We start from the raw sequence: 22,204 nt of genomic DNA on the forward strand, positions 1-22,204 counted from the left end.
TTTTTAGGAGTCTAAATGAAGCCACCCGAGTCTGTTGGAATACATACCTCTAGGCTTGGTGGGACCACGGCCAAGCAGCCTAGAAGTTCTTTCCTTTGCTTACAATAGTTTGTGAACTATGGTACTGAGATCTGTATACTCGCAAGTTGTTCTAAATGCTTCCACTCCGTTGCAAGCGCAATCATGAAATTGAACAACGCTCCTCTACCATCGTATAGAACAGAAGAAGAGCAGTTCTCTGCAAAGGTTAAGCGAGATATTTGAGTGTTTAAAACCTACTTTAAAAACTGTATCAATCATGTCATGCTCTCTTAGCACAACACTGACTTCCTCATTAGCAAGTTCACTCTGAGTACTAAGGTTACCCTCGGTGGTGATAGCCGGTAGCCTTTCCATGGCTAATGAACTCCTAGAAAACGAGTTCACAACGACGCATCATTTTGTCAAACACTCTTAAAACTTAACTCTTTAGGATCTCTCTTTAGAAATATGAAACCCCTCAAAACCACTAACACAAATAGCCCACATTTTAAATAACTACCAAGCCCACCTGTTTTTCTCCAGAAAACACCATAAAACTCACAAATTAGTAAAATTATGTAAAGCCTACAAAATCTCTATCTCTGTGATGAGATCTGCTTGTTTTGTTTGAGACTCTATTTCCCCTTTTCTGAGAAATGAAAAGTCCCCACCACAGATTCAGTTCAAGGCACAGACTTATTTGCAAAAAAAAAAAAAAAAAAAAAAAAAGGTCTCATAACAGAAGTGGATGCCAAAGAACACTTCTTTGTCACTTTGGTCTTGACTTGGCATCGTGTTTCAGGTGGTATTCATTTGGGAGAGAGAGATCGATGACATAACATGTCCAACCCTCCTCTCTAAGTGGCTTTACTCGAAGTGGGTAAGGGCAGACAAATATAAATTCATCTGTCCATAGGCAACCAGAAACATACCAACTCATCTTGGAGTAATTTAACCAATAGGATGATTTAGAGGACAGTGCAGTGGCACCATTTTTGGAAGGCAAGAGCTTAGCAGAAGGAACATAAATCAAAGGTGACTGGCAGGTAAGGGATATATGCAGCCATCAGCCAAACCATGCGCACACTGGCACCGATTCAATAAGATCATTTATAACATTTTTAAGGCAGGAGTACACAAAAGGGGGTCTGGTGCTAACTAAATCCACAGATAGCTTACATGCCACTGAAATAAACACTTCCAGATGCGGTGTACAAAAACCTTTCACTGAAAGAAATGTTTTCTTTCATAAATCTGAAGGAGGGGCTCTTAGCGAGGAAGGGCAGAAAGGCTGAAATGGAGACGGAGCTGCTTACAGCCTGGAAGTGCTCACGGAGGTGGAGCCGCTGTGTGGGCAAGGCTGAGCTGCAGCCTCGCGATTTCCGTGAAGCAGGGGGAAAACACGCGAGCAGCGCATCACTCCATCAGTCCTCGAAAACCTGGTGTCTGAGTCAGTGCTGCTCTCCTTCCTTACAATTTCTTTTTTGGGGGTGTGTGTGGTAGTAGAGATGAGGGGTTCATAAAGAGCTGAAAACCGCGAATCAAAGTTTAGAAAAACGATGCTTTGCAACTGACAATAGCTCAAAACTGTTGCAGGCATGGCTTTAATGATGAAAAAAATTTGTGAAATCTGGTTACAGTCATTCTTCAGGAATGCATGACCAAATTCATTAATGGCTTAGAAAGGCAATTTGTTCATCAAAAAGGCATAATAATATGTGGGACTTCCTGGTCATATATATATATATAAACACTCCCAGAAGTTCAAACAGCAAGCTAGAATGTCTTTCTTATTTTATTTTTTAAGTTCAGGTGATCTATGCATTGAGCTCCCCACTCACCCTCCAGAAAGCCCCCTGAGATTAATTTCCTTGTTGAATCTTTAAACTTCGTGCAGATTCGCTGTAAATAAGCAACTGAGCACTTGTTCCTGAGAATATTTTTTGTCTGTTTTGGGCACTGACCTAAGTTATAAACGTGTCATCTTCTATTCTTCTTTCACTCGGGTCTTGTTCTACTTACTGATGCCAAACATCTCTTGAGTAGATTCTCTCTTCTCTGGTGTTAATGCCATTGCCTTAGCAGAGGCTTCTCTGGCTTCTTACAATACTGCGCGGGCCACCTAATTGGCCTCCGTGCCTGTTCTACCCCCTACCCTAGTCCCTCCTCTGCACCATCATCTGAGTTATTTTTCAAACACATGGATCTATTTGTATCAACCCCTTGCTCCCAACTCTCAAATAGCCCCTTGGTGACCGTATCAGTGAATAAAAAGAAAATTTCCAAACAACATCTTCCTGAGAACCCAATGTATCAGAGATGAAAATTCATCTGTATTACTTAGAGGAAATGCCTTCTTCCTTGCACAATGCCTGCACAGTAATCTGGGGTTTCTGCAGAGCACGGTTAGGTAAGTGTTGGCCTACATCATAAAGTCTAGCTAAACTGGCTTGGAATTCAAAGTCCTCAAACTGTCATCACCCCACCTTTGAGGCTTCATCTCCCCTCAAGGTACTCCAGACTTGGTTCCTCAACTCTGCTTAAACAGTCATACTGCTTTCATACATCTTTGCCCCACAGCACATTTTATTCCTGCCCTTTTTTCTTTCTTTTTTACAGATTTTATTTATTTATTTATTTATTTATTTATTTATTTATTTATTTGAGAGAGAGAGCGAGAGAGAGCACAAGTGGGGAAGAGAGGGATAAGCAGACTCCCCGCCGAGCAGGGAGCCCTATGTGGGGCTCGATCCCAGGACCCTGGGATCATGACCTGAGCCGAAGGCAGACGCTTAACCGCCTGAGCCACCCAGCTGCCCCCCCTGCTCTTTTTTCTACCTGAATTATCTTTTCAAAGTTCGTACTCATTTCCCTTAGCTCTGTTTCATAAGCTCGGTTCAAATGTTATTGGCCCCACAAAGCTTCCCTGACTTCCTCAGGCAGATTGTGCCTTCCTTCTCTGTACCTGAAGCACTTTGTCCAAACTTTGGTTGCAACACCAGTCACATGCACGTCTCCTTTGCTGCGTTGAACACCCAATTATCTCCATGTTCCATACCCTCACTTCAACAGATTTCTAACACAATACTTGGGAAGTGTTTATTGAATTAACAAATGGAGATATCAGAGCTGTTGGGGCCTGTGGACATGTAGGGACATTAACACTGGTCCTTCCACTTCTCAATGGTGAGAAGTTCAATTGTACAAATATGGATTTTGCCAAATGGACTGTTTTTACTTCGTCTGAACTCAGAAGGCAGGTGCTGTCCTTTGTATGTGAAATGTGCTGTCACCCTAGCAGGAAGGCGTGTGCTTTGAATTGCTTTTCCAGCAGTGGTGGGTGACAGATGGACTCGTAGTAGTAGTACCGAGTCTTGCCTTACCTCCTTATTCAGTTTTTTTTAACTTTAACCATTTGTGAGCTGGTTGTGTGAGTGAAAGATATAGCTTGCCATTAAAAACTGAAGGTAGTTTACCCAAATGAGGATCAACCCTATTACTGTCTTCTTCAGGCAGTGAGATTCAGAGAAAAGCACCGTACAGAGCCCAGGCTAGTTTTCTCCTCTCTTCCCTTCCCTTCTCCTCTTCTCTGCTGTTCTTCTCTCTCCCCAAGCCCCCTTTAAAACACTGAAGGCTTGCTTGGATGAGAAGTGCTTGTCAACTATAACTTACTTATTAGGCTCTTACTTAATTAGTCTAGAATACAGGCATAGGTGTTTCAGGTTAGATCGGGAATGAAGAATTAACTCAGAGCCAGAAATGTAGTTTCTAACTTCTCTACTGGAAACTATAAAACCTGCACAAGTGTTTGAATTGGAATTGACAGGAACCTGTAGGCCAGGCTGTGAACTTCTGGAGCCAGAGAGTCAACTCAAATACTCCCTCCCTGGTATTTCCATCAGGGGCACAGCTGCCCAACTGTCACCTTGAATGCACCTGGGCAAATTCAGAGCCTGACACTGGGCTCTGCCCTCATGACCTCTGCCAACTAATCAGCCAAAATATTTCCAGATCTGGAGAGCCTACTCCACATTTTGGGTAGATGCCCAGAACTGCGAATGCACTCCAATCAGGTGGGAGAGCCTATCCAGGTGCCAGGGCAAGAATTAACATCTGACTGACATATGGGCCGTGAATTTTCTCTTCTCACAGCTTGGGGTCATGCAGAGGCAGTGTGTGGGGGTGGAATATTTGATCTGTGCATACATTGCCTAGGGGATTTGGTTTAAATCAAATCATAATTAAAACACCAGTCAGGAAAACAAGGCGTAATTATTTTTTTCCTGCATATTTTTCCTACCTTGGATATAGCCTTAAATACACGTTGGGTACAATAAAAGCTAGGTATCCGTTTCACTTTGGGAAGGTGTAAATTTTCCACTTAAAACAATCCACTTATTATGTTGTGGGATTAACTCTGCAACTACATCAGTAAATTAAATGACAGTTCAATGATTATATTTGTGAGACTAAAGTATGTAACACTATTTAAGAAATCATCAAAAAGTAAATCATCTCCAGTTCAACAGGCTCTCATCACGGCTGTGGGAGGGGATTTTTGTCAGACTATCAATTAAACAGTACACAAATGTTTCACTTAAACAAAACACACTTATGAATGTTAGATGTTTCTGGCAATTGTCAATGAGCAATATATTTTAATAAAACCAATGTGCTCTTTTCTAATATTCACCCAGTCAGATATAAAATACTAACTGAAAATTTAAACAGTATTTTTGCTAGGTGAACACGAACAACTTAGCTTATTGAAGCTGGATGCCCAATTCTATATATATAATCTTTTTATTTATTCACAGACTTAAAAGAAGATTCTTGCTATTTTTAGAGTATAATTTTTAAGTTTAGAAATATCTCAGCTGAGGTTAGTTCCTCCCAGCTAATCCTTTTGCTGCTTTCATGAATTTATGAGTTAAAAGAATCTGTGATTTTTTTTTTTTAAAGAAAGAATAATTTCCTTTTGGGAGTCACTCTAAATATTTTCCCACTCTCTCTCCATTCCCTCAGAAGACTGCAAAAACCTAGAAACTACAACAACACAGTCAAATCTCAAGATCTGGTCCTTTTAGGATATTCTGCTCAAAAAGTTTCTCTTTTGTTGTCAATTGTTTCTCTTTTCTTGCATTCATGTTTGAATTCTTCCCCTATTATCTAAGGTACAGCCTTCCTTTTACAATAGAGATGCATTAACTTTAAACGACTTCAAATTTTAAAAGTCTTTGAAGGACACAAACTTGGAAAAAATACACAGGGCTGGTTAGGGCTCTACCTTGAACATCCCCCCCTCCCCCTTTAGAGAATACTGGTTTTCTTCTTTCCAAGCTGTGTTCCTGAAATCTCTAGGATTCTCTGAAGGATTGCCAGGGGCCTCATGTTTGATTTGAATGTCCATTTATGATTTCTGTGCTACTCGAAATAAAGGTTCTGTGATCTCATGCTTTATATTTGAACTTCTTATAAATGTTTTGTTGATTACCAAGTTATGTCTTGGAATTTGGGCTTGTTAGTTTTATTTATTTAATTAATTAATTTATTTAGTAGACCAGATAAATATTCTAATATATAGCTGTGCAAGTTTGAGTACATCACCGTAGGATCCGTACCGCATGCTGAACCAAATTCGAGGTCTTTACTGCCGACAAAAAAGTGAAGGCAGAAAAAAGCAAAATGTGTCTGAATAATAACTATCTACTGTACAGACAGACTAGTTGTTAATGACAGCACAATTTTCAAATTGGAACTGGATAAGTCCTTATAAACAAATTCGCTGGCTGCCCTAGCTTAAGGTATTGCTGTAGACAGAGGGGTTCAAATAAGAGATCTTGCTTTCCTTCTCTCACCTTTCTGTCTGATGATTAAAAAAATTAACGGAACAGCTTTTACGATATAATGGGACTGTGCCACCTCTACCTGGCAATACAGAATTATGATGCTATACTTGCAATAGCAGAAATAGTTTCATTAATGAAGTTCACCAAATTTGGATTCAATGGGCAAAGGAAAAATAAATTTGACCCTGAAACTTTAAGTAAATATTTGTGAGAGAAGGGTCATCAGGTGACTGAGATTTTCTTTATGACATTGAGTTGCTTATCATGTTTTATGAAACCTTAAAAAATATTTTCCAGAAATCCATGAAGAATTACCCTGGATTAGAAATCCATGTATTAATCTCCTTTAAACATTACCAGTTTAAAAATGTGAGCACTTGTTAGGTGTTGTTAGTTTAGTAACTTTTAAGCAAAAAATTCTAACTATTTTTCTTTTGGGCCAAGACTATTGCAGGCCTGTGCAGAACATTAGTAAAAACTGCCATATTTGTGAATCAAAACTTATCAATGCTGAGTAAATAAAAGAAAATATAAAGTGGACACTGTGATGGATATAATATTACAATGTCACCTGTAATTTTGTTTTTGAGACATCTTCACTTCTCTTAATGAATGAGAGTTTAAGAATGGATCTTCTAGATACAGATTTTTTGAAATATTTTACGAAGAAACCCTTTTCTAGTGGAACATCTTTTAACCTCTTGGAACACTTACCTTCTACACAATGTACTTTAGAAAATATGATCTCGTGTTTTCAGGATAAGACCACTTAAAGAGTGAAGAACAGAGGCCATTCTGCAAAGAGGATGTTTAATGAGTAGGATTAGTGAGAATTCACTGAAGCCCATGGTCCCAGGGAACCACAGAATATTCCTGTCCACAGATAGAGCTCTAGCGCCTACTATGTAACTTTAAGCTAGTTACCTAATTTTTCTCTAAATCTCAGTTTTCCTATCTAGAAAGTGGGGATAATTAACACTCATCTTGCTGTGTTGTGAGGATAAATAACATAACGCAAGTGAAAAGTTTCTTCTAAAATATTACACAAATTGTTATCTGGTCAACCAACACTCGTTTCAGATTCTAATGATTTTCTCTGCCGAACTCTTCCAACTACTTTATTCCTACATTTCAAACATTCTCTCCCTAACTAATCCTAAACTGAACATTGTGTTAGTTGAACCATACAAAATTTCTGATATTCAACTGTTTTTCACCTACAGAAACTGCAATTCCATACAATTTGACATAATGAATTTCATCACTGGAATCCCCCACCCTATTCCAAAATTAAAAACAACTACATTAAAAGTTTCACAGTTCACTCTGAAGAACACTGACTTCCGGGTTATTCTTATATGAGAAATATGACAGATGTTAATGTATTTCTGAGAATCAGTAGCCCACAAGTATAAAAATGTATGTGACTCCAATCTATAAGGAGAGATTTAATACTTCCAAAAAATTTATTGAGAAGATTTTTGCTTCCAGTCAAACACACAAATATTTAAGAATTCTTACCCAATTTATCCTTGGTATTTACATTTGAAAATTATTCTAATATTTTATGACATTTTCATTTTCTAGGTTGAACAAATAAAATGCCAACAAATCTAATATAATCATGATGTAAGAATTACTCATGAAGGTGAAAGTCTAGATCAAAACAGTCAAAGCAATCTGCTATGCTGTTTTTGTTTTTAAAAGCCTAATGTGAAGAATTCCTAGAGGAAATTTCATATTTTCGATACCTCTGTGTTTATTTCCAACACTCCTCAAGAACCAAGGATAGGAGAGCATCCCTAGCCCCTATAATAGATCTCCCCACATCAAAGTCAATGGCAGTGGAAGAGCAGTCAACTGAGAGTGGAAAGGCTGGATTCCAGGGTCAGCCCTGTCGCTCACTCATAAGGTGCCTCTGGGTACATTGTGAAGTTTCTCCGAGGCGGAGACTCACTGGCTTTCGCAAATCTTAGCCAGCTTTCAAATACTGTGATTCTGTCTGAGAATCGAAGGCAGCTGAATGGACACTGAAGCATGACTCGCTTCTAGGGATGCTATATCGGTTAACGACCACGCTTACGTAAGCAACTTTATTGTCTCGCTATTCCAGTTCAATAGAAAATCACCTGATAACATGCAAGCTCAGGGGGCTTAACATATTTTTTGAGGTGACTATCACTCAGGAGAAGCTAAAATAGATTTAGGCATTACACAGTGGATTATGTCATCTCACCCAGTGAACAGAGTTTCCTTTTTCTGGCTTCCAAAATTATACAGCTGATTTCATATCAGCCATTTAGAGCACTTCCCATCGAGAGCTGGGATTGAGCCTCAGAGTAAGTAACCATGGGCACCATCCACTGCTTGTAAATAGAGAGGATCTAGATAAAGCACATGTCTGACCTTCTTCTGTATGATAAACAATCAGTACACTGGGTTACCCTTTGGAATATTTTCCCTGAAAAACATTTCATTCACAAAAATTTTAAATGCTTTTTCCTTCTAAAATTGCACAAGAAAATTCTAAGAATATTTTTAAAAAAACCATTACCAAAAGCATTTCAATTTTTATGCTGAGAGAAGAAAATGCTCTTCAAACAATTAAATACCAATTAATTTTCTGATACCAATTAATTTTCTGATAGGATAATTCATTTAAAGCTTTTGCTATCCCTTTTATTGGGGGGCCTTTAAAGTAAGTTTTACCCTTTACTATTCTATCTATATTTTCTTAATTTTCTAACATACCAGACTACTTTCAGTAAACAAAAAAATTACTAAAGAAATGAAGAAATTAGTAAAATGAAAAAAAATTTAAAAGTTGAGACATGAACAGACACTTCTCCAAAGAAGACATATGGATGGCCAACAGACACATGAAAAAATGTTCAACATCACTAGCCATCAGGAAATACAAATCAAAACCGCAATGAGATACCACCTTACACCAGTTAGAATGGCAAAAATTAACAAGACAGGAAACAACAAATGTTGGTAAGGATGTGGAGAAAGGGGAACCCTCTTACACTGTTGGTGTGAATGCAAGCTGGTGCAGTCATTCTGGAAAACAGTATGGAGGCTCCTCAAGACATTAAAAATAGAACTACCCTATGACCCAGCGACTGCACTACTAGGCATTTACCCCAAAGATATAGATATAATGAAAAGAAGGGATACGTGCACCCCAATGTTCATAGCAGCAACGACCACGATAGCCAAACTGTGGAAGGAGCCCGGATGCCCTTCAACAGATGAACGGATAAAGATGATGTGGTACATATATACAATGGAATATTACTCAGCCATCAGAAAGGATGAATACCTACCATTTACATCAACATGGATGGAACTGGAGGAGATTATGCTAAGTGAAATAAGCCAAGCAGAGAAAGACAATTATCATACGGTTTCACTCATATATGGAACATAAGGAATAGAACGGAGTACCACAGGGGAAGGGAGGGAAAACTGAATGGGAAGAAATCAGAGAGGGAGACAAACCATGAGAGACTTTGGACTCTGGGAAACAAGCTGAGGGTTACAGAAGGGGACGGTGGGGGTACGGGGTAACCGTGTGATGGGCATTAAGGAGGGCATGTGTTGTGACGAGCACCGGTGTTATACGCAACTAACGAATCGTTGAACACTACATCAAAAACTAGTGATGTACCATATGTTGGCTAACTGAACATAATAATAATAAAAAAAAGGAAGCTTCTATCAAGCAACATCTTTCTTCACGAAGATAGAACTGTTTTCCAATGGATGTGTGGATGCGTAAGGGAAGTACCAGATACTCAACTCTTGAGAAACAAGTCTAGGTAGAAAGCAACTTTCTCCCAACGTTTTCTTTCATGAAGACAGAGGCATTTTTCAAAGGATGTGAGAAAAAAGAAAAAGAGGAAATAATTTATTTAAAAAATTATCACCAACTCTGATATACTCCTCAGTCTGAAATTTTTTCAATAACTTACACAAATATACAAACTGATTTTGATGAAGCTTTATAAATTTGAGACCATGCCTTTTTTTTTTTCTTCAGATTTCTGTTTCATAAGAGCTAGTATGCAAAATCTAGCTAGTATGCAAACGGAGCACTAACTACGTACATTCAGTTCCTGAGACCTTATTTTTAAGGTGATAATGTGATAAAAATCCATTAATGTTCTTCAACCATTACCAATCCCCAAAGTAAAAATGAACACATTTATTCTCAGGAACAATCATCTTTAAATGGTATTTAAATTTTAAATAAAAAACCATTAGTCTGATAAGAAATCACATTATTACTCAAGTTTTAGTTTCTTCTGGGATTACAAAGTGAAGCCTCTGTGTGTATCTGTGTGGCTGGGGGGTGGGGGAGTGGTTTCTATTTCATTCCGTTTGTATTCCTATTTGAGACCTTTTAGAAAATACACTACAGCTACTACTGTTACTACTACTTCCACTATTATTAGTATAATTTATTAAGAGCTTATCACATGTCACCCAAAAAACAAATTATCCAGTTAGGAAATGGGCAGAAGACATGAACAGACATTTTTCCGAAGATGACACGCAGATGGCCAACAGACACATGGAAAGATGTTCAACATCACTCATCATCAGGGAAATGCAAATCAAAACTGCAATGAGATGCCACCTCACACCTGTCAGAATGGCTAAAATCAACACCACAGGAAACAGCAGATGTTGGCGAGGATGTGGAGAAAGGGGAACCTTCTTACATTCACAGTGGGAATGCAAACTGGTACAGCCACTCGGGAAAACAGTATGGAGGTTCCGCAAAAAGTTAAAAATAGAATTACCCTATGACCCAGCAGTTGCTCTACTAAGTATTTACCCAAAAGATACAAAAATACTGATTTCAAGGGACACATGCATCACGATGTTTATAGAGCATCCTCAGTAACAGCCAAATTATGGAAAGAGCCAAAATGTTCACTGATGAATGGATAAAGAAGATGTGGTGTATATACACAATGGAATACTATTCAGCCATCAAAAGAATGAAATCTTGCCATTTGCAACAACATGGATAGCACTAGAGTGTATTATGCTAAGTGAAACAAGTCAGTCAGAGAAAGACAAATATCATATAATTTCACTCATGTGCAGAATTTAAGAAACAAAACAGATAAATATAGGGGGGAAAAAAGAGAGGCAAACCAGGAAAAAGACTGTTAATGACAGAGAACAAACTGAGGGTGGCTGGAGGGGAGGAGGGTGGAGGCGTGGGTTAAATGGGTGATGGACATTAAGGAGGGCACTTGTTGGGATGAGCACCAGGTGTTATATGTAAGAGATGAATCATTAAATTCTACTCTTGAAACCAATATTACACTATATGTTAACTAACTAGAATTTAAATAAAAATTTGAAACAGAAACAAGCAAAAAGAGCTTATCACACATCAAGTTCACAGTATTCCTTAAATTCGATCACAAGATATGTTCTATTTTTACACCTATTTTACAGATGAAACTGAACCAATGAAAGGTTAAGAAGGTTATACGCAACTAATGAATCATCAAGCTTTACATCGGAAGCCGGGGATGTACTGTATGGTGACTAACATAATATAATAAAAAATCATTAAAAAAAAAAAAAAGAAACTTCCTGAAAGCTTCTTAGCTAGTAGGTGGCGGAGCTGGGATCAAAATCATGGTCATTTGGCTCTAGGCACAACAAACACCACACAGTGTAACTTCCGTAAATACTAGCTACTCCGAGTGCAAGGACAACATAAGATGACAAGCGTCAAAGTCACTTAGGACATCTGGGGATGCATACGTACTCTAAAATAGCGACTACAAATCACAGATTCTGAAGTGATTTTCAGAATTATAGGAAAAATAAACAATAGGCAAAAAGTAGGATTAGTTTTTAAAAATGTTCTTTAGTATGTGTATACGGACAGTCAGGTATATAGGGGTGGGGACAACTGCGAAAGTGTGTTTTAGGAAGCCGATTCTGGGGCTGTGAGTTTTAGCCCTGGCTCCATCATTTAGTCTAATTAATAGCTTAACCTCAGAAAAATTACTTCAATCCTCTAGGTATGATACTTTCTCTGATCTTCTGCATAGGACTGAGGATAAATGAGAACACAGAAAAGAAAGCAATTACCAACTAAAACCAATATGCTAAACACAGCACTGCTCTAACTGGCTGAGCGGATGGTGGTTTACCAGTGACTCCGGCACACGCACGTACTCACAGCCAGGGAGCTGAAGTTTCGGCTCTCCGCCCCTTTCCTCTCTGTGGCACCAGCTGCGTCGTGCAAAGCTTCGCCTACGCTGTTCTTCCTCACCTCCACCTAACAGGGTTTCAATCGTTCTTTTCTTCTATCGTTTCAACTAATTCCCAAGGTGAAGAACTCACCACTCTTTATGCAATCAATTGCAGCTCTGAAATGGATCAAGTTGTGATTTTGTATAAAAGTATGTCAAAAGTCATAATATAGTAGAAGACAGAAGGGTGACTCATTAAAAGCAGATTTTTCCTGGTTTATTGTCGATATTGGAATTAAATTTCTGTGTAACCTACTGGTTGTTATTTTAATTCTCTAAATCAATTTCCAATCACTGGGAATTGCTACATGTGAATCAAGGTATGGATGCTATAAATCAGGTATCACATCTGCATGTACACCAGACAAGCACCTTAGACTTGGCATGACAAGGTGCACAGACAATCTCTATGTTTCATAGATACACACCAGTTGTTCGAGAGCACTTTACGTGGGAAATGTTTTGCTGGAGGTAATTGAGCTCAGCCTTTCTGCATGAAAATTTAGGTCTCAATCTATGGTTACTGCAGAGGCAGTCCACATGCCTCCTTTCTTCTTACAGGTTGCAGCTCAAAGTCTAGGTGGCCAAGAGTCCCTCGTGCAGCATGGAGTAGTATCTCCGGGAGTGGGGGTCAGGGAACCAGACATGAGCACCCCTAACATCAGAAGCACCTCTTTTGTGAACGTTGAAGCTATGTAGGAGCCAGGGCAGGATGGCCATATTGTTAGATACACAGGCTGCTAATCTCTCCCACTTAAAAGAGAATTTTTAACTAATTTAGAAGGCAGATTTATGAGAGGTACAGCATAGGGAATATAGTCAATGATGTTATGATAGCGTCACATGGTGACAGATGGTAGCTACACTTGTGATGAGCAGATATACGGGGAGGCTGAATCACTATGTCATATGCCTGAAACTAATGTGTGTCAACGGTACGTCAATAAAAAAAAGGGGCAGATTTATGTATTGTAATGTATGCCATGAAACTGGATCTCCCTGATCATATGAATGATGATGCAGAGGGGACGTGCAGTCCTGCAGGCTGGGCAAATTATTAGAGCTCTAGGTAATGAAGCAGACCTCTCAAGGTGGGTCCTTTCTGAAGAGTGATAAAAATGCGGGTGCCCCTCTCTGATGATTTTTACCATTTGCTGTGTTCTGGTAGTGGCTAAGTGAACATTCCGGGTCATGGTTTATTTGTTCTATTTTAGCAGATCTATTTAAATTAGGCATTTAAAAATTAGATCATTAACTTAAAAAATCATATTGGTTATATGTTCATTAAGAAAAAATCAGCTTAAATTGTATCTGAACTTAGTTTTGAGTGCATTTTCAGACCACATACCACAATCTTAGATTATCAAAGCAACCTTACATGAGCAACAGAGTACCAGTTAGACATGAGGGAATGAGTACACATACACACACACATATAAACGACATCATCAATCAAGATGGTTAAGTGATCTGTCCAGTGTAGTTAAGTATAAAAAATGTGGAAGAATGGAGGAGCCACCACCTTGTTTTGAGGAAATATCAAAGACTTAATGATTGGGAGATTTTCCCCTTACATCAAATACACGTTCCTTTATGTAATTTTATCCATTATTTTAGTTACCATTTTAGGTTCTTTCTCAAAAATACAGCTTCCCCTCACTACTCTTTAATTACTTCTAGATTATTATCAGCACTGCCTCCCTTTCCTTCCCTCTCCACTCCACTGCCTCAACCTTTTAGCCATTAGTTGGCTCTTAAATATGGACTTGATATGTTTAATCCTTTGTCAGAAGACGGTTCTTTCAATTTTGGTTTTTAAATTCTTCCAGTCATCTCCTATTTTTCTCAATTTCATCTTTCTTTTGGCTCATCACTAAAGTAGTCTCACCTCTCATGCAGAAAAAAAAAAAAAACCAAACACGAGATCCTTGATTTCATCCCGGCTTTTCACTTGTAATAATCTAAAAGACATTTGTGCAGAAGGATATATTGCTTTCATCAGCAGTACTGAAATCATGTTCTCATAATATGGAAGACAGATTTTAAATACTAAACAAAAGTGAAAATAATAGTTACCATTACAAAAAGCTTCTGATAATACATGCTTGCTGTCACAACGAGAATCCATACAATTAACTAATGAAAATAAAGAATGGAAAGAAAGCATTCCCTTTAACTAAAACACAGGGGGAAAGGAGATGATCTAATGTAGAAGAAATAATGATTTCTATTAACAGATCACAGTAAAATCCACTCTCAGGAGAAAACACATACTCCGTTACACTTCTGAATGTACGTACGTACGTATATATGTATGATGTCATACGTACATACCCTGCTCCAGCATAGTAAAGCAGAATTGACTATGAAGAAACCAAACAGTAAATTCTACTGCTCCTCAGTCTTAAGTCCAACCTCACCTTCTGAAAATCAAACCAATGAAAGACTTGGAGAAAATTCTATTAACATGAATAAAGATTTTTTAAAAAGGGCCACAAGATGAGCACTTAATTAAAACACACGCACGCGCACACACACACACACTTTCTTTAGGCTGTTGAAATATAAAGTCTTTAATTCTCCATTTAAAAAAAAAAAACAAACCCTGATTATAAGCTTTAAAACCATTTGAAGATGTGAAAGACTATCTGCATTTCAGCCGACTTCAAAGCCAGTAAAGAAATCATTTCTTCTTCTTCCAACTCACAGTATGTTTAGAAGCAGGACATCTGATAGAAGTGGTATTGCCAATCTAACCAATTTTAAAATATAAAGTGCTTCTAGCAATATTTGGAGACATATAATTTGACAAAAAGTTTTATAAACCTAAGCTTTGAAAAACAGAAAATATAAGCCCCAACGAAAAAAGCATAATTTGTGATTGAAAGAAAATAATATTTTGTAGAAAAAAATCGTCCTTCCAAAAAGAGACAAAAATGACTAACTTTTATTTCCCAAGAGAATTATGCCACTTTTATACAACAAAATTACCATCACCACAAATTGCTTTCAACAATTCCATTGCTTCTTCATTTGACCACTTGAAAATCAAAATTCTTTCAGATTATAAATATAACTTTTTATAACTCTGTTATTACGTACTGTGAATGGGGAAAGGGGGCCAATCTTGTGGCCGTAGCGTCGAACGGCCTCTCTGATGTGGCAGGGCTGGATGGCATCGCTGTGAGCCTCAACACCACAGGCCGCAGTGCTCTGCGACAGAAAAACACAGAAATTGTTACTAAATCAAAAACACACAACAGAACTACAGTGTATAAAATATGAAAATAAACTTTTATAAAATGGATGTTTCCCCCCCTTTAGGATGCACATCCCTGCTGCCGTTCACTACGTTTAAAAAAAGATTCCACGAACAAATGAAAGCTGACTTTTACGTGACCCCTTCCTAGCAGACCTACCAAATGCAATTTTTATGCCCACAATATTTCACCTAGGCCTGCACGTCAAGGTACGGGAGAACAGAGCTAGTCGCGTGCAGACGAGAAGTGTCGTGGGGGATTGCTGACAGAGCCGCAGGAAGTTATTTTTTTAAAAAACACTTAAACGTTTATTATTATAAATGTTTCTTGGGAGCTTGTTGGGCATATTTCTGAAATAACTTGAGGGTCATCAATTTTAAAATGAAAAATATAAAATTGCTCTATATATTTATTTATAATACTGGAGCTGTCAGAGATGATCATTTTTACTTGATTCCCAATTTTCTAGGTGTCCTCAGGGCAAAAAGAAAATAAAATGAAACCTTTCTATTTTAATCTGCCTCATGTGTAAAAGGCAGGTTTGAAAGTATAAGACACAAGGAGGAGAAAGGCTATTTGCAAAGAGAGTATGGATATCAGCTTAAGAAAGGTATGTAACATGATTTAAAAAAAAATAAATTAAAATGCTCAATAGGAGCAAGACAGTCTCGTGGTTCACTTGCAGGCTCTGGTTTCCGAAATACCTGATCCAGGTCCTATCACAGTTACCAGTTCTGTCAAGTTATGTAACATCTCTGCACTTCGGTTTCCTCATCTGTAAAATTGGGATAATAATTATAATTGCTTTCTACTTCAGTGGATACCAGATGCCAGTCATCAACATTAAAGAATCAAGAGAAAGAAACAGTAGTTTGTGTATTACTATAACTGTATTCTAGAAGTCCGTCATAGTCACATAACGATTATTTGTTTTTCTGATTATTACTACAATTACCACTTTCATAATTCCTTGTAGGAGTGTAACTAGTGTGACCTCTATGGATAGTAATCTGGCAAAATCTTATCAAATGAAAGTGCACAACCATTTTTGACCCAATTTCACATCCAAGAATTTATCCTACAGATATATTACGCAGGTACAAAATTTTATATACCTATATGTCTGTGTCTATATACCTATCACGTGCGCGTGCACACACACACACGCTCACTGCAGAACTATTAGGATTGATGAGCTAAATGTTCATCAAGGAGGGAGCACTAAAATAAACTATGATACATCCACGTAATGAAACAGAAACTACAGCAACCACCAAAAAGAACAAGGGAGTTCCATACATAGTCCTATGGAACTAGCTCTAAGATGTACCGTGTGAAAAAATGCATGGTATCCAACTGGGTGGTACTATGTTACCATTTATTTTTTTAAAAAGCCTGAACATTATACACTCATTCAAACATAGACCAGTTTTTGCAAAGGTATACCAAAAATCAGTAATAGTCCTTATCTCTTGGAGGCTAAATGGGTGTCTAAAGGACATGGATTGGAAAAGACATTTTTCAGTGTATATCCTTCTGTACTTTTCAAATGTATTTTCCGTACCTTGTGCATGTTCTTCCTGTAACTAGTAAAAAAAAAAAAATTAAAAACTCCAATTAAATGAGAGCATCAGCTAATTATCCAAGCTGAACCTGAAATAAGATGTAAAATATAAAACAGCAGATCTTGATTATTTTTATTATTTTAATAATATATGAAATAAGCCAAACAGAAATTTGCTCTAGAGTATCTTTCTCAATTTCATTTCGACAATACCCTAAGTAACAGATCTGTTATGCCCACAACAATACAAATTGTTATCTTAACCCTTCACTTGGCACTGGTATAAAAGGACAGAGAATTTTTTTTTTTTTTTGAGTGCTTTCTTGGTTCTTATTCCAAATACTTTGTGTCAGCTGGAAATGCAATTACCAAGTATCTGATAAGGGTTAAGGCTCTTCTCTGAGTCCATTTGGCCCCAAAGATGAATATGACTAATAGAGACTCATTAATGGCTGAAGCACTCTACCCATTTGTGGAAATGAATGCAAATATTTAGCTGGATCTAGAGTCAAGTTTTCCAGTGGAAACTCAAGTGGAAATACAAAAGAGAGACATCAAGAGGGTCAATATCCTGCATATTACGTCGGGTGGAAAGTTCCTCTATGGCATCTCCTTTCTCCCCGCAACTTGGTTTTGTTTTTCATTTCTTTCCTCCACGGCCAATGTAAGACTCGACTCTTTGTTACTTTCCCAAATAAGTTCAGTTTTTGTCAAAACCATAGAACATTTGGTCAAAATCTCTCAATACCTCTGGCATGGCAATCGAATAGGATTTCAGAACACTGAAGGAAGCATAAGCTTACGGTTGAATCGTGATCTTTGCCAAAAAGACGAAGTTAACTTATATAAAAATGGAAATACTCAATTTTGTGAAAAATGTTATTAGATTTTCTATTTTGCTAACTTCAGCTTTGTTAGAATTAAGCGATTGCGAACAGCATGCAGCTACCATATGCACTTCTACACTTTTTTTTTTCTTCAAGATTTTATTTATTTATTTGACAGATAGAGACAGCCAGCGAGAGAGGGGACACAAGCAGGGGGAGTGGGAGAGGAAGAAGCAGGCTCATAGCGGAGGAGCCTGATGTGGGGGCTCGATCCCATAACGCCGGGATCACGCCCTGAGCCGAAGGCAGGCGCTTAACCGCTGTGCCACCCAGGCGCCCCGTACTCCTACACTTTCTTAACTTGCTCACTGAGTTCTTTGAAAGGGAATTCTTAAATCTGAAATGATATATTTCCAGTGTTGCTGCCACCTCAACCGATCTTTTCACATTTCTGTCAACAGTCAGGCCTTCACCAAGGTACTTTTTAATCCATTCAAATTCAAAATTCATACCAAGTTGAGAATTTTTAATTTAGCAGTGACTCTGGCATTTTAAACAGAAGTTTCAATATAGCTTCCTTGGACCGCAGTTGAGAGTTCAAACTGCTGAGAGATTTTATTCAGCATAAGCCAGCATGGATAAGCAGAGACACAGTGCTCGAATCCAGGAATACGGAGGGTTCCATATGATATTTCACCCTCCTGCACCCAGCATCAGCTTTTGGACGAAGGGATGCAAGAAAAGATGAAGTGGACAAAGACAAGAACAGAGTGTGAACGCAGCCAAGACGGAGAGGACCTGACATCTGAGGAAGAACTTTCCCAGGCAGCCTGTACTTTACTCAAGGAAATAAAGAGTCTATTTCAGCAGAGATTTCAGCAGTCTTCAGGCAACAGGACTCAGTATTTTGTCAAATATGTAGGTTTCATTTTTGAAAATTTAAAAATAAAGAATATCCCAGAGTGTGGGCACACTCAGAATGGGAAAGATGAACTGGTAAATCAAACCGTGGTCCAAGGAAGTTATATTGAAACTTCTGTTGCCGCTGGATCTCTTACAAATGTCTGTACCTGTCTTGACTTTTAAAAAAAATTGTTGGCAAGTTAAATCATCTTATCCTTTCTCAGCCTTTCCCTTGCCAGGGAAATCCAAATTTAAGAAGGACCTGGAATCTCAGATAATTGCCACTTTTTCTTTCCACACAAATGGTGGACTAGATCTTTCGTCAAAGTTGAAACATTCGTTCTTACAGAGTAACACATATCTCAGATTAGAGCAAACGAAAGGCCAGTACTACTATTACTAATACTTTTATTACTCGCTGACCACAAAGGCTGATACATAATCTGACTGGCAAGGCAAGTGTCTTCCTTCTACTCACTGCTGTACACATAGCTTTCCCAGAGTTTCATATTTATGGAGGATGTCTTTTCAGATGAAGGTGGGCCATTCTTTGGCCAAAGGTTACAGTGTATAGTATAGTTAATTTTAATAGTTAATTTTCTCATTTCAAAGTTTATTTGAGATGTTAATTGTTAAAACTGTAGTTCTATATATATAGCTAGAAAACTCTCTTCTTTAAGGAAATTAAAACTAGAAAAAGTACTTAAGGAGAAGACAAGAGAATCACTAAATTTAAGGAATGCAAGATATCATCTATGCTAAACGTTTCCAAGTCTTGCCCTATTTTATAGATGAGAAAGTGAAAATAAAGGACTTGGCCAATATCACAGTGACAATATCAGAATATGGCTATACATCAGATCGCTTGACTTGTAGGACACATAGTTGATAAACAGAGGCTTTATTATTTCATGTAGAATGAATTATACCATGTTATGACCATAGAGGAAGTTTCCAGGGAGTAAAAGTGAAAACAGCAAGAGTCTGAATGTAGAAAGATGTGGATGAATAAACAGAGAATAATTAATAGCTTTAAAGTGGGTCATTATTCTGATGTCACTGATTTTGAATTTACAAAAATTCAGATATGAACTGAGCAAATACTTATTTTACTCGGGAAATCTTTGCTATAAAACAACTCTAATGTAATAGCTTTCAACAAGATTAGGAGAGAAATGTTTAACTATTTAAGAGAAAAAATAATTCTTTCTATGTCTTTGAGAATTCTTGAAATTTTTATGTATATATGCATAATTATATCAGGTTAATTACATCTTCTTCTTATATGCTTCCTACATACAAATTCAGTCCACTGAAGAGGTCTTTCAGGTCATACTTTGTTACCCTAGTTTTAGTTACTGAGTGAGCTGGAGCACTGTAGCCAAAATTCTTTAAAACTACTTTACAATACAGAAGTTCCTTATAGTTCAAATTTCCCCTTAATTAAATAAGCACTGAGCTCTGTCGTTTTTAAATGGAAGAGGAAACCAGATATGAAGCTAAAACTTAAATTTGCTTACTATCATTTTAAAGTTATATCTTGGTATGGCTCCACTACTTGTAATGGCAAATGGTTCTTATTGTAGCAACTGAGTTTTAGATAATAATATCACTTTAGACAAATTATAAAAAACAAGAATATGAAAGTGATAGAGATTGATCAAAACCAGGCAGAAATTGGAAAGGGGAATGCCTATATTTAGGAGAAGAGAATGGCAGTGGCTTGAGTTTCCTGTTTTTACTCTTTTTTTTTTTTTAAAGATTTTATTTTTTTATTTGACAGAGATAGAAACCGCCAGAGAGANATTTATTTGACAGAGATAGAAACAGCCAGAGAGAGAGGGAACACAAGCAGGGGGAGTGGGAGAGGAACAAACAGGCTCATAGCAGAGGAGCCTGATGTGGGGCTCGATCCCATAACGCCGGGATCACGCCCTGAGCCGAAGGCAGATGCCTAACCGCTGTGCCACCCAGGCGCCCCACCTGTTTTTACTCTTTAAGCATAAGGGTAGGCCCCAGTCAGGATAGGGGGCACAGGACCTTAGAGAATCTAAGAAATCTAGGCCAGAGTTCAGGGCACCCACAGTAGGTATGAAGTGAGGAAGGAGGTATCTCAATGTGGTTTTGATTTGAATTTCCCTGATGGCTAATGATTTTGAACATTTTTTCATGTGTCTGTTAGCCATTTGTATGTCTTCATTGGAAAAGTGTCTGTTCATATCTTCTGCCCATTTNGTAGTGAAGAGAAGGGCCATATGCACCCCAATGTTCATAGCAGCATTGTCCACAATAGCTAAATCGTGGAAGGAGCCAAGATGCCCCTCAACAAATGGCTGGTTTAAGAAGACGTGGTCCAGGGGCGCCTGGGTGGCACAGCGGTTGAGCGTCTGCCTTCGGCTCAGGGCGTGATCCTGGCGTTGTGGGATCGAGCCCCACATCAGGCTCCTCTGCTATGAGCCTGCTTCTTCCTCTCCCACTCCTCCTGCTTGTGTTCCCTCTCTCACTGGCTGTCTCTATCTCTGTTGAATAAATTAATTAAAAAATCTTTAAAAAAAAAAAAAGAAGACGTGGTCCATATATACAATGGAATATTACTCAGCCATCAAAAATAATGATTTCTCAACATTTGCTGCAACATGGATGGGACTGGAGGAGATAATGCTAAGCGAAATAAGTCAAGCAGAGAAAGACAATTATACAGTTTCACTCATTTATGGAACATAAGAAGTTGGAAGATCGGTAGAAGAAAGGGGGGTAAGCAGAAGGGGGAATGAACCATGAGAGACTATGGACTCTGGGAAACAAACTGAGGGCTTCAGAGGGGAGGGGGGTGGGGGAATGGGAATAGGCTAGCGATAGGTATTAAGGAGGGCACGTATTGCATGGTGCACTGGGTGTTATATGCAAGTAATGAATCATGGAACTTTACATTAAAAACTAGGGATGTACTGTATTGGTGACTAACATAATATAATAAAAAATTATTATAAAAATAAATAAATCTAGGGGTGCCTGAGTGGCGCAGTCGTTAAGCGTCTACCTTCGGCTCAGGGTGTGTCCCAGTGTTCTGGGATTGAGCCCCACATCAGGCTCCTCTGCTGGGAGCCTGCTTCTTCCTCTCCCATTACCCCTGCTTGTGTTTCCTCTCTCGCTGGCTATCTCTGTCAAATAAATAAAAAAAATCTTTAAAAAAAATAAAAAATAAATAAAAAAATAAATAAATCTTGATTAAAAAAAAAAAGTGAGGAAGGAAATACCAAAAAAGAGCAAAATCAAGGAAGGATATCCCCAAATCCAGCATACAAACTTCATGCAAATCTATTTCTCTTTGGTACCAAATCCAAGAAATCCAGTGAAAGCGAATAAACTGAGTAGAGATTCCAAGTTGCTGTTAATGAAGATGAGTTTGGGTTTGAAGTTTAGAGTTGAGTGTAGGATAGTAAACTGCCTGCTTAACACACATGCCCACATCACCACCACTATAAAC

At 38.1% G+C, this 22,204-nt stretch overlaps 1 protein-coding gene across 3 annotated transcripts in view; it reads right to left on the minus strand.

The window, feature by feature from the left end:
• Positions 1-22,204, minus strand: part of SUPT3H (SPT3 homolog, SAGA and STAGA complex component) — a 548,006-nt gene that overhangs the window by 77,740 nt on the left and 448,062 nt on the right. For all 3 annotated transcript variants that reach the window (XM_034648176.1, XM_034648177.1, XM_034648178.1), the window contains exon 11: positions 15,266-15,376. In XM_034648176.1, the coding sequence (XP_034504067.1) occupies positions 15,266-15,376 (111 nt within the window). The remainder of the gene's footprint in view (positions 1-15,265; positions 15,377-22,204) is intronic.

This window comes from Ailuropoda melanoleuca, chromosome 19 (genome assembly GCF_002007445.2).
Source record: "Ailuropoda melanoleuca isolate Jingjing chromosome 19, ASM200744v2, whole genome shotgun sequence".
NCBI classification, from domain to species: Eukaryota; Metazoa; Chordata; class Mammalia; order Carnivora; family Ursidae; genus Ailuropoda; species Ailuropoda melanoleuca.